The sequence below is a fragment of the Ambystoma mexicanum genome, chromosome 3p (genome assembly GCF_040938575.1).
Source record: "Ambystoma mexicanum isolate Mex_15411 chromosome 3p, UKY_AmexF1_1, whole genome shotgun sequence".
NCBI lineage: Eukaryota > Metazoa > Chordata > Amphibia > Caudata > Ambystomatidae > Ambystoma > Ambystoma mexicanum.
The window spans coordinates 1,139,695,260-1,139,708,858 of NC_090925.1; the positions used below are offsets into that span (position 1 = coordinate 1,139,695,260).

Genomic DNA, 13,599 nt, shown 5'->3' on the forward strand with positions numbered 1-13,599 from the left:
CACTGGACCATTCTTCAGGACATGTTCCTTGTCCCATTTCACCTGGCAGGCACCAAGAACACCATTGCAGACTCGCTCAGCAGGGAGTTGCGTTCTTGCCACGAATGGGAACTTAGTCAGGATCAAGTGTCTCTTCTCTTCCACGAGTGGGGTCAATGGAGGATAGCACATGGGCAACACGCTGGTCTTGGAAGCATGATCACGCAGAGCATTAGAGGTTTGAATTCCGGATCCGCGCTTCGAAACTGAACTCTGGCACGGTATTAGGCACGTTATAAAAAACCAATACATTTTTCTTTTTTAACCCGGATCGACCTCTTCGTGATAGCGGATAAGTCCAAGTGCCTGAGCTTCGTCAGCAGGTTCTCTCAGCCGAGGAGCCTGGGGGGATGCCTTCTCGTTCCTGTGGCGGGGGGTTGAAAAGGCTCTTCCTGTATGCTTTCCCTCCGATCCCGCTCCTGCTACGAATGATCAACACACTCACAGTGTTATTGCAGGATGATACTCATTGCACCGGCATGGCCTCGACAGATCTGGTACCTGAACCTGCTCCGTCTGTCAGTGGCTCTGACCATCCGGCTGCCTCCACTTCCCAATCTTCTCACCAGAGAAGACAGCGATTCTGCGCCGCTACCAGGCATTGCTGAGCCTCACGGCCTAGCCCCTGCAGCCCTAGAGTTTGGACATGATTCCCTGCAGCTGGAATGTTAGAAGATCATAGCCAAAGCCAGAGCTTCCTCTACGTTGGCGTGCTATGGCTATAAATCGAAACGCTTCTCAGTGTGGTGCAGGGTTCAGAAGATTATGCCACAGTTCTGCAGCCCCTTCCGTACCTGCTTTTCCTGGCCAAGGCTGGTCTGGCTCATGCCTCTATCAAGTTGCACCCGATTGGCCTATCCTGTTACACCGGAACACCTGGTATGCCATCCCTATGGTCGCACAGGCTCATCACGGAGTTCCTCAAAGTCTTCTTCAGGACTTTTTCCACCAGTAAAGGCCCCTGCTCCAGCTTGGGAGCTCACTGTGGTCTTGACGAAGCTCATGGGAGCCCCATTTGAACTAATGCATCATGCCCCACTGAGGTTTCTCTCGTGGAAGACGGCTTTCCTCGTGCTGATCACCTCAGCCAGGCGAGTCGGGGAGATTCAGGCCCTCTCTTGCAAGCAGCTGTACTTGTCATTCCACACTATGAGGGTGTTGCTGTGGACCCACCCCACCTTTATGCCGAAGGTTCCTTCAGAATTCCACCTCATTGAGCCTTTGGTTCTACTACTCTTCTTCCTGAACCCTTCCACACCAGCGGAAAGAACGTTGCATTCGCAGGACGTTGCTCATACCTTGAAGTTTTATGTGGCACGCAGGGACGTCATTTGGGGGTCGCCAGGAGTCGCACCTGCAACCCCTGCGGTCTCCCATGCTACCCCTTGAAAAAAAAAAGAAATTTAAGCTCCCAGGCAGTGGCCAGTTCCATGTGGCTCTTTGTTTCTGGAGTGGCTTGTTTTCCTGTTCATGCCTCTTTAAAAAACAGGGGGTTCCACGAGTAACACTTGGAGCAGTGACCCTACATTAGAAAGAATAGGAAAAATAATTTCTTTCTGGAATTCTATAAAATAATTGCTAGACTGATTAAAGGTTTAATACAAAGGTATGGCTATACTCCATGCATTTCTTAACTCCCAAGAAAGTAAACAGGAACCTTATCTTAGTAGGTTGATTGTTTGTACCACAGAATGTCCAAATCTCTACTCATAAATAAGTAAACGCATAAACCGCTCAAATCACATCAATGTTTTTATAATCATTAGACAAACAATGTTGACGTGTGTTTCAGTCTCTACAAGGTCCTCATTAGGGCTTCGTGCTTGGTTTGTTGGTATGTGGTTATGTCCCAGTGCACTAAATATTTCAAACCCTCATGCTATTCTGTAGCTCCATGGCTTTCATGCATTGAAAAGTGCATCTGTGACTATGTATGGTAATTGTTGACTGAAGTCTGGTAATCCAACTCTATACGCGGCAGAAATCTGCCAAGCAATCTTGCTAGTTACTTGTTTAAACATTACCAAGTGTGGTTATGACCAACACTCCTCCTGTGATTGGGTTCCGCGGTAAGGTGCTGCGAGGCGTCTTCAAATATTAAGTGCATTGGGACATAACCAGATACCATCAGACTAAGCATGAAGCCCTGATGACGACCTTGTGGAGGTCGAAACACATGTCGGCATTGTTTGAGCGACAGCAGAGGCAATGTGATTGCCGGTACAGAAAATATAAAACACTGATATTTAATGGTTACGATAATGTGATGAAAGGAACGGTTTGAGAACACCGAACTGTAGCAAAATTGAGAAGGCCGTGAAGGGGCCCGAAAACTAGTACACTTGAAACCTTGAAACTGAATGAGAAGCCTGTGAGCAGGGTGCAAATTCCCATCAGGAGAGAACTGGGAATTTGCAATTACATTGTTTTGGATATGAATGAGATGCAATTTTAAATACCGAACCAAAGGAAAGCAATAATGAATTAATGCGACGGGAACGTGGAGGAAAGTGTTCCCCGATACAAAGGTACTATGAATTGTGCAAGTTAAGAACAATAGATGATCAAACAAATGTTAAAAAGAACAGGACCTCTAGGAATGGATTGGGAAAAGGCATTACCACTAGTCGTAGGGACACCCCTCAATCATCCACCAGGTTCTTGCCCTTTGAACTACTCTTCTGTAGACAACTGAGAACCATTTTGGACACCATAAAGGAAGAGTGGGAACAGCAAGAACAAACCCTATCTCTATACGTGGAGACTCTAAAAGCCCATGTGGACCAACTCTGAGAGATTTCCCACACCAAGCTGGGCCTGGTACAACCCAAACAAGAAAAGCTGTATGAGAACCTGGAGACTAAGTACTGGTGCTTCTACCCACTTGTGATAACTTAATGTTGGCAAGATGGAGAGGACCATATGACTTTATTCAACCCGTAGGCCCTGTGAATTGTCTTGTAAACCAACCACAGAAGGAGAAGAATCATTATGTCAACCTCCTAAAGGAATGGAACGAACCAGTGGCGACAATAGCCCTCATTATGTCAAACCACATTTATCTCATTGAATTGTACCTCAATTCCACCCAAACAGGTCTGGTGCAATGTGCATTCACCCTTTCGGATGAGCGACATGAAGAAATCATCCAAGCCTAACCAAATATAAGCATGTTTTTTTCTGTTAATACTATACCTAACAAGACGGTGAGATTAAGGCCATATCGAATCCCAGAAGCCAAACCGAGCATAGTGCAATGAGAAATCGAGGAGATGAGGAAACTATCATTGAGCCGTCAGTTATCCCATGGTGCTCCCCTATAATGATAGTGCCCAAACCAGATGGCTCTACCAGATTCTGTATTAACTTCCGACACTTAAAGAAAATATTTGTTTACGAAGCATACCCAATGCCGAGAGTGGATAAACTCTGAGAACTTGAATGGCACAATACCTTAGCACAATCGACTTGACCAGAGAGTACTGGCAGATACCTCAATGAGCCCAGTACCGTGACAAAACTGCTGTTTCCAGTATGATTGGCCTCTCAGTTCAGTGTTCCTTTGGCTTGCATGGAGCCCCAGTGACATTTAAACACTTGAGGATAATAAAATCGCATGAGGCATACACTGTGGCTTGAAATACAACCCTAAGAAATCATTGCTGGGTGCCACCCAAACCAAATATTTGGGATGCGTGGTAGGACAGGGTGAAATAAGGCCCGAAATTGATAAAATAGACGCCATCAACAACATCCCGCTTCCTTCCACAAAAAAAGGGATGCACGCCTTCCTGTGTTGTGGCCTACTATCGAAGGTTCATACCTCAGTTTTCATTGATGGCCGCTCCTCTCACCAACGCCCTGAAGTTGCAGCATGATGGTAACTTTACCCATGACGTAAGGGCCCAACAAGTATTACTCCAGTTCAAGGGCAACATCTCCAGTCATCCAGTGTTGCGTTGTCATGACTTCAAGGAACCATATTATGTACAAACCTATACCTCTAGCTTTGGGCTGGGTGCGGTGCTCTCTCAGGGAGATCCTGTGGATCAGCACCCCATCTGTTTTTTTTGACCTGTAAATTGCTTCCCCATGAAATGTCTTACTCCATGATCGAGAAAAAATGTTTGGCGATTAAATGGACTGTGGAGTCTTTACGTTATTACCTCTTGGGCCGATTGTTCACCCTGTTTACTGGTCACGCCTCTCTGCAATAGTTAGCCGTACACAAGGATTCAAACCACTTTGTCCTGCGTTGGTTCCTGTCACTGTAACCTTTCGTATTTTTGACGCTGCAGCAGGCTGCTTCCTTCCATGTTGTGGTCGACTACCTCTCCCGGCCTTTTGATCTGCCCGATCGGCAGGTTCCTGATAGGGGGATATGTGAGGATGTGGACCGGTTGAGTCTAACAAAGGATTGGATTGCCGAATCCGAGAGGGTGCCCTCAGTGACAATGGCACTGAAGCAGGCGGGCCAGATAGGAAGTGGGATACCGTGGGCAAAAAATTGGGATCTGGCTGTGCCCAGTAAATTGGACACCACCAGGGGCTCCAATGTGTGTCAGCTAACGAGCAGGTCACCATAGCCAAAGTGTTGAACAGAGACACTGGCGTCTATAAGGATAATGGCCATGCGTCCTCCAAAGCCAGGACTGTGGCATGGATGGCCTCTGTAGACTTTCTCGGCCCCAGCATGAGACAGATTGCGAAGGTGTCGTGGTGGCCCGTACAAGGAAATGGATTGAAGGAGAAGAGGGGCAGAGCCTACATTCACAAGGGTAGTGAGAGCAAACAAATGAAGACAGGCAGGGATTGGCTAGAGCAGAACCAATCCCCCTATAAGAAACGATCTGCTCGATACATTGTTGCATTCTGTCTTTCTGCCTTCTAGGAGGAGGATGCTGCAGAAGGAAGCCCGGAATACTACTGGGCTTATTAGACTGAGATATCAAAGGAAGGAGACAACAAGGGTTGTTGAGTCTGCCAAATCTCTCGACCAGAAGAAAACGAGCAGAGCTACTGGTGAAAGACCGTAGCTCACGGAGAAGGTTAACTGCCTGAAGCAAGAAATAAAATGTTTAATTCCAAACCTTGGACTGAGGAAAACTTCAGAGATGTGTGCAGGAGGGGCTAGACGTGTTGATCAAGTCTGTTTACTCCATCACAAGGTGGATCTGCAGTGGCACCCCTGGGTATTGTAGGAAGCAAATGTGAAATGGATGAAGAAGAGCTAATAGCAGTGCTGACAGGAAATATGGCAGCAGAGAGCTGTTTGCATTCCCAGACCTCATCGCCTCAAATTTTGAGATGAGGGGACAATGGATGTGATCCCTCTTAAAGGTGTGTAGGGAGGAGAGCAGAGCATCCAGAAGATCAGAGATAAACCGTGGATGTTTTTAGGCCACTATCATTATTCAAAAGGGAGAACAGGGTGACATACCCCATAAAGAAAATGTATAGAATCGGTGCCCTGCTAAAGGTAATCAAATGGAGGTTTGTTAGCTAGACACTGGGCCCATCCTGATAGTCAGATAGTGGGACAGTAAGAGGGGCAGCAAAAGGAGTAAAAGCAAGTACAAGTAGTACTCCAGAAAGAGGAATTCAAAAGGCTAAAGGAAGGACTGCACACAAGAATACCTTTTTTGTAAATATGTTTCCCCAATCCTGAAACTCAGAGTGAATTATTCCATCCTGACATTCTTGCATCAGTCGAAATCCTACATAAATCTGTTCTGGCCAACAAGTTGTTGACCATCCCCAATTTGACACCCCACTGTGTACCTATTACAAGCCCCATACAAACACAGTCAATCCAGATCTCTGACAAATCTGCCACTTTAACTTTAATTGGTCAAATTAATTGGTCAAAACGTTCCTATTTGCAGCAGCATCTATGCTCCACCCAATTCACAGTCTAGAAAAAGTCTTAAAATCAGAAAGTTGCATGTCATTTGTGAAGGGTGAAGATGAGAGAATTTGGGTGGAAATAAATGAAGGCCCGATCACTATCATCACTAATGTTCCCAAGATACAGATGTGCAAACCCTTTGGGGGCTCTTCGTAACAAAAACTTAGCTTGCTTAAAAGTAAAAATCAGCCCAGGAATGGGTAGGCAATAGGACCTGTTAATGAAGGAAAAGTTTGGAATTGGTGAATTGTAGCCATTGAATGACTGTATCAATATGAACTGCGGCGTGGGAAATCTGTCAGACACTTTGTTAAATGCAGAACTCAAAGTTGAGAATAGTCAATGTAACTTTTTCTTTCCATCCGTTTCTAATGAACACATTTAGCTATGTGAATGCATTTCAGCATCTTGATGTCCTCTGACTGTTGACTATAGAAGTTGTAACTTGAATGCCTAGTGTCCACATTCACTCAGCCATAGTTTTCTTAGGATGCAATATGTATTTCTCCCTAGTAGTTTCTCCCACTTTGTGTTTTCATGTTCATTTGCTTGCCACATAGTGAATCCAAACACTGTTTTTGCTTCGAATTTATTTTGAATTCCTCTTCCCCCTAATTTTTTTTTTGTTCCGTATGTGCCTTCCTTGCCATAAGCTTTGCAAGTCATTTTTGATTTTTGGTTTAAATGTATGGCTGGCTTGGTACTGGATCTTTCCTGTATGATCAATTTCCCAGAGTTCAAGATTGTATATTTATTTTGTTTTCTGTCAGTTCTCTTCTCTTTAATTTAACATGTACACTGTTTTGGTTTTACATTTTATGCCTAATGGCTGAAGTTCATAAATTAACAAATCACTTGGGGGGCACACACTGAGTATAACGTGTAGGAATGCCAGAGTGTTCAAGCATCGCTCTGCTGAGTGGTTTTGTAAACATTTATTTAAAGAGGCGTTTGGAAACGTGGCTAGCAAAAGTCCTTTAACTTTACCGTGACAAGCATACACTTTGTAAAGACAAATTATCTTGTGTGTGTGTGGGGGGGGGGGTGGGAGCGATGGGAATCTGAAATAGAACCCTTACTTACATGTGTAAATTGTGTTTTCAAATGTAGCTGGCTACCTGCAAGGCATGCAGCAATCAGAGCATCGTATGTTGCATCCTCCATGAGCAATGAGGAGATCGCTCATGACCACATACTACTGGATGCAGCAGACAGCGGCCGTGGAAGTTGGACTTCCTGCTCAAGTAATTCTCATGACAACTTTCAGACTTTTCAAAACCAGAAGAGCTGGGACCTTATAAACCCTTATCGCCATACTCATTTAGATGGCCCTATCGCTGAGGTGGAGTCCGCCAATTGTTACGCGGAAGACTCTGGTTTAAATCTGGATAGCAGTTCACAAAACAGGCAGTCAAAAGACAGTGTGGCCCTAGAACACTCTAGGCAAAGTTGGACATCATCGAGTTCTCAGTCTGATGCATATGAGACCAATTATGGGACAATTAAGAGACGAGTACTAGATAACACAGCAGCAGAAAAGACTGAGGTTTCAGACTCTAAGTCGAGCACTGACTCCACCATCAAAACTGTCACATCTAGTACAGCAAAAGGCCTTATAGGTAAGTCAATTTGGATTTTTACATTTGTTTTGTGGCTTCATATGGAGCGAAGTAATAGCATCAAGATTTGGACTGTTTTAACCAATTGAGCTACTGCAAAAACATGCTTCACCTACATTTCATTAGGTTTCATACCCATTCTCTCAACATTGCTTTCTGCTTATTACAGTGTTATTATGGAGTGTCACAAAAATTGTAATTAAAGGAAATGTTTTTGATTTGAAAAGAATGTGTATGTTACAACAATGCTTACTCCCACTTACTACATGGACACTTTTCCAGGCTTTGTGCACAGTGCAGAATTTGCTACATGCTTTAATTAAGAAGAGCTCCTCAAAGCATAACCTTTCAATAATCCTACATGAATTTAGTGCATAGGTAGTGTCATAAAGCAGAATAGGATCAACACACACAGATGAGTAGGGTTATGACATGTTTCTTTATTCAGTAGATTCAGTAAGTATATTTCTAGCGCACACCTAAATAAGTGTCCAAACTTATCAACCCCTTTGGCCTCAGCCCAGTCTTCTTCCTGCCCTCATTCCTTTAAACCTCTAGAACATCAAGGAAAGCAGAGCATGAGCTAAGACTTGACTTGGTGGGAGTGGTATGTGTATTAGTCTTTGCACTTTGGATTCTCCACAAGGGGGGGAAAAAAGATGCAACACAACTGTAGGATACAAGTCTTTCAAAGGGAGAAAGTCTCTGAGATTTTGTTCTTTGGGTATCTCAGTCCCTTTGTGATTACTAAGTTAGTAGAGGTAATGTATGGAATGTGGATCGCTCTCACAGAGCTGGATTCTAGAATGGGAGACTAATCGAAGGAGAGCTGGTCAAGAGACAAAGGCTTTGGCCAATCGCAGTGGTACTTGTGGAGCAATGAACCAAAATCAAGAAATGTGCTTAGAGTCTCGTGATTATTTGGAGGACGTTCACGTTTAACGATTGCCGACGAGGTGGCCAGTTTCGAGCAACCACACCAAGCCCTGGACGAGGTATCCACTCAAGAAAAACGAGTCCTTTGTAAAACACACAATGCGTCCAAATCTTGGGAGAAAAAATAACCACCTCATGAGGATGCAAGAGAAAAGGTATATCCCTTTAAATATATGTTGCTGGCAAATAAAATTTCAGACACAAGCACTTTACAAATATAAAGTGTCTCTACGATTATCAGCGCGATCACCGCTGAGCGACAAATTCAGAGGAAAGCACCTCTAGCCATGCGCCTACGTCACCACAACAATACGTGTTGCTAGGAGACCTCTGAATGCAATGGAGGCAGCGCTACGCTTAGGAAACAGAAACAGAGCAAGGGTTCTTAACAAGGACTTACATATGATACAATGCAGATGAGAAAATGAAAAGTGACAACTGAAAGAGAAGGAAGAAAATGTTAATATAGGACCTAATATAGCTCAGCACCAGATACAAAAATGCAGCATTTGGACCCTGCTCCCAAATTCGAATAGAATGCACGTCGACCCCACTTATGCCCTTGAGAGGATTACCTGGAAGCAATTGGTGGAAGCACACTATCAGCCTCTAGAGAAAAGGCTATATTCAAGCACAACCTTGGATCGGAAGGGCAGGAAATATGCAGAAACCTCAAACCCATACTTGAAGCTAATGAGTGTGAAGGGTTGAATGTATTTGTTATAGTGGTGGCTAGAATGGAGAAACAGCATTTTGTAGAGAGATTCCTTCTACACACAAGATCAATTACCAGGGGAGTGAACCGAAGAATTCCTAGAAGCACGCTGTAAGTTTGGAAGATTTATAAATGTAGTACTAAGCAACGGATCTATGTGATTATTGCGATGGCCGAAAATGCCGACCTTTTTTTATACCCCTTTACACCACATATGGGTCCAAAAAAAAGTCAGCATTTTCGGCTGTCGTAATTGTGAGGGCGACATTTTGGTAAAATTCCCTAAGCAAACAATTAATGGTACATACAAATAATGACCAGATACGAGAAACATTATGGGAGGAGTCCGAGCCAAGTCTGGAAGATGTCATCCATATTGTAAAAAGTATAGAAAGGTCTTCTGAAGCATGTAAGAAAATAACAGATGTATCGATGGATAGTGCACTGATGTGTGTGACTGCAGAGAAAGGAGATAAAGGGAAGTTTACGAACAAAGACTATACAGAGAGAAGACACACTAATATTCGATGCAATAGATGTGGAGCACAAGACCACATTGCCACCTTCAAAACATGCCCAGAAATCGATTAAACATGTATCCACGGAAGGATAGGCCATATCGCTAAGGCCTGTAGGAACAGATTTTACAGGACAAACATCAAACAAGATTGAAAAGAGGTAGCAATCATAGAAGAGGAAACACGTAAACAATTGGAACTCAAGAAACAGACAGGAAAAAATTGAAACATTCCAAAACAAGAATGGTCTGATAGTATGCAATCATGATGAGGACCTAAATGAATTTGCAAAAATCTAAATACCAACCTGTGAAATGGAGATTGCTAAAGTAAAAATATAATTAATGGCAGACTCTGGATCCTTACATACCATAATACCTAATAACATGTACAAGGGAGCATTAGAACACACCGTGGGGACATTGAATCCTATCACAAAGATGACATGTACATATTCTGGCACCAAATTAGCATGTTAGATTGGTTTGTACATAGGATGAAATTCAAAGATAAAGAGACTGTAGGAAAGATACATTTAGTGGACAAAGGTCCACCCATTGTGAGCTGGAGGCATTAAACAGAATCTGACATGTAATAAAAGCCACATGCAAAGGGTCATGTGTTTATTGAATAGAATTTACAACAAGATTTAATTGCAAATTGTCCACAAGTATTCTCAGAAAGCATTGGTACGAATAGAATGTCCTTTGGATTAGCATCAGCGCCTTCAGTGTTCCAGAAGTTAATAGGCAAGCTTTTTAAAGATATTCCAGCAGTCATGTACACAATTTCATTTTAATGTACACCAAAGATGAGTTAGAGCATGAGACTAGGTTAAGACAAGTTATAGGAAAACTAAAAGAATATGGCGAGACGGTTAAATGGCAAAAATGCAAGTTCTATTATACACAAGTAGAGTATTTAGGCTATAAACTGTCCAAAGAAGGAATTGGCACCAAAGAATCATTAGTCTGAAGTATCATTCAATGCACCAGTCAGATAGGATGAACCAGAATTACTCTTGTTCTTGTGTTTGTGTGAATATTACACAAAATGCATGACAGACTTTGCGTCAGTAGTTGAACTTCTTAGGGAAGTAATGAGAAAAGGAGTTAAATTCGAATGGATGGAAAAACAGCAAGCAGCCTTTGAAAGGGCAAACCAATGCATAATAAGAGCTCCTACATTAAAACCATTCGACACAAGGAAGACAATTGTCACAGTGAATGCCAGCAATAAGGGGTTAGGAGAGGTTTTGACACAACAGGGTGAAAAGGTGGGCACAGTAACAGTTAGCTTTGCTTCAAGGACTCTCTCACAATCAGAAAGAGGCTTCTCAGTTATTGAGAGGGACTTTGGCTTGTGCTTGGGGTGTGCAACACTACAGGCAGTTTGTGTGGGGGGCACCATTTATGTTGCACCAAGATCATAAGCCATTGCTTAAGATACTTAGTGGAGGTGGTGCAGAAAAACCATTGTCCAGATTATTCAGGATTTCTTCAAGGTTGATTTAGTACAACTACAAATCAGAATTTAAAGAAGGTCAACATAATAAGATTGCAGATTGTCAAGACTACCAGTGATAGCAAAGGAAGAGGAAGACGTGGTAGTGGGTGGTGCAGCACCTATTGCTGGGGTGTGTGTTACCACAATAACGCAAGAGAGTTGGATGTCTGCACAGGAAAATTACAATGTGATTCCAGAAGTGTGCAAGTATGTGACAGGCCATTAAGAAAGAATCAAAGGGAAAAAGTTAAACCCTTTAGCACAGTGGCTGAACAACTGTCCATAGAAAGTGGAATATTGAGCAGGGGGGAGAAAAAAGTACCACCCAGGGATATTCATGATGATGTCATAAGAAATGCCGATGTTGGACATTCAGGAATGACCGGCATAAAAAGTTTAGATGGAAAAAACATCTGGTGGCCGGAGATGGATAGCGAAATTGAAGATACGTCAGGGAGTGTAGTCAATGCAGTGATGATATGGCATTTATAATGCGCCTAACACAAGTGTTTCAAGACGCGAAAGGTGACACTGACATGGTGTTAATAACCACAATGCCACAGTTGGATTCCACTGTAATGCAAACAAAGCCTTGGGCAAAAATGCCTATGGGCATAATAGGACCATTTCATGGAGTGAGGACAGAGAGGAGAAATGCATTGGTGTTGGACTACTATAGCCATTGGCCTGAGATATAATTTTTAAGGGAAGTTACCATGCAGATGGTGGTACAAAATTTACTACAATGTTTTCAAGGGCAGGTGTTCCGAAAGAACTCATTATGGACAATGGGACACAATTTTTGTCAACAAAAAGGGTGTGCGATTTTAGGAGGAAAATGCGTTAAACACATGACTACATCTTTATATCATCCCCAAGCAAATGGGTTGGTAGAGATATTTAATAGAGCAGTTAGAAATGTGATACAGCACTGTTTGGCCTCAAGTTTGATCCTAGATGATGAAATAATTGTGATGATGTATGCATATAGAGTGAGAAAACATCCCAGCACTGGGAAAACACCTTTTGCGTTAATGAGGGGAATATGTTGCAGTGATGCTAGAGGTCCTGAGTGGATACTAAGCATGTTGGGAAACAGAGGACATTTCCCCTAAGGGTATGGATTGTGTGACAGGAGAAATGACAAGATGAGCGAGATATTTGAAGAAGTAGGAATCAAAGTAGATGTGATCAAGGTTAAGTAACCATTTGGTGTGCAAAAGCTACAATTTAAATTTAGTAGCCCAATCAAAGTATCGAATGCCACGAGTTTCAGTGTGATGACATGTGATGAAAGGTGGTGGAGTTTGAGTGGAATAGCTACATTGAAAGCGTAAACATTTGTTGTTTGAAAGGGAGAATATGTTTTCTGATTACTAGTAGTTGGAATGTTTACAGCTCTTCAAGAGCTGAGTTCTAGAATGGGAGACTAAGAGGAGGAGAACTGGCCACTCACACTGATACTCGTGGAACCATACGCCTAAATGAAGAAATTTACAGAGTCTCGCGATTAATTTTAGTTCACATATAACACTTAGGGCCTAATTCCCAGAGCGCTTTCCGATGGGGTTCTTCCATCATAAAATGCTTTTGTGAATGAGGCACTTGGTCGATGGGCTTTTAAGTGGCTCCTGCACTTATTTTCTTTGACTTCTGGTGTAGGTCTTGCAGTTTCTCCCTGTGTTTCTATTAATGCTTTTATTTCTGGATTCTCCTCTGTTCTCTAGGGACCTATTTCACTGGGCCTCACAGCCAAGGTCTGCCCGCACCTGGATCAGTCAGCAGAAGGGAGGACTGCATGCCTCCAAGCCAGGCCCCAAGGACTGGCCCAATTTAGCTTGTTAACAGGCTGGGTGGGGACAAGCTAAGGACTGCTCCATTAATGCTGGCTAATGGGCTGGGTGTGGTACTGCGTTCCCCTTTTGTCTGGTCGACATACTTCTCTTCCACAATACCTCCGCTTTCTCTGCCTCTTTACTGTGAATGGATATTCTTGCTTCCACTGAGATCCTTTTGGATCCCCTTCTCCTTGCATTTTGATTATCACTGGCCTCTCCTAGCACTTTCTTGAAAGTCTTCTATGTGCTTGTTCCTCCTCCCCTCTGCCACTCTGATCTGCCAAGGGTGGTGATGTACCTGGGGTTCGTCCTTCCTCTGACTAACCCTACCTTGACTCTTTTTTCGCTCCTTGTTTCCTCCCCTTGGTGTTATTCTGTCCACCTCTTAACCTCTGCTCTCTTGGGGGTTCCCTCCATCACATGTCTATGATATTCCTTTACTCCCTGGTTTCTGTATACTACCGGGTGCTTCTCTGTCCCTTTCTCAACCTCTCCCTCGTTAGCTGTTACTCCTTTAGCA

General features: G+C 43.3%; 1 protein-coding gene across 7 annotated transcripts in view; it reads left to right on the top strand.

Moving 5' to 3' along the window:
* The window catches only part of RAPGEF6 (Rap guanine nucleotide exchange factor 6), a 1,719,096-nt gene that overhangs the window by 1,633,825 nt on the left and 71,672 nt on the right, over positions 1 to 13,599 (top strand). For all 7 annotated transcript variants that reach the window (XM_069652531.1, XM_069652536.1, XM_069652533.1 and 4 more), the window contains one exon: positions 7,058 to 7,566. In XM_069652531.1, coding sequence (XP_069508632.1) covers positions 7,058 to 7,566 — 509 coding nt within the window. The remainder of the gene's footprint in view (positions 1 to 7,057; positions 7,567 to 13,599) is intronic.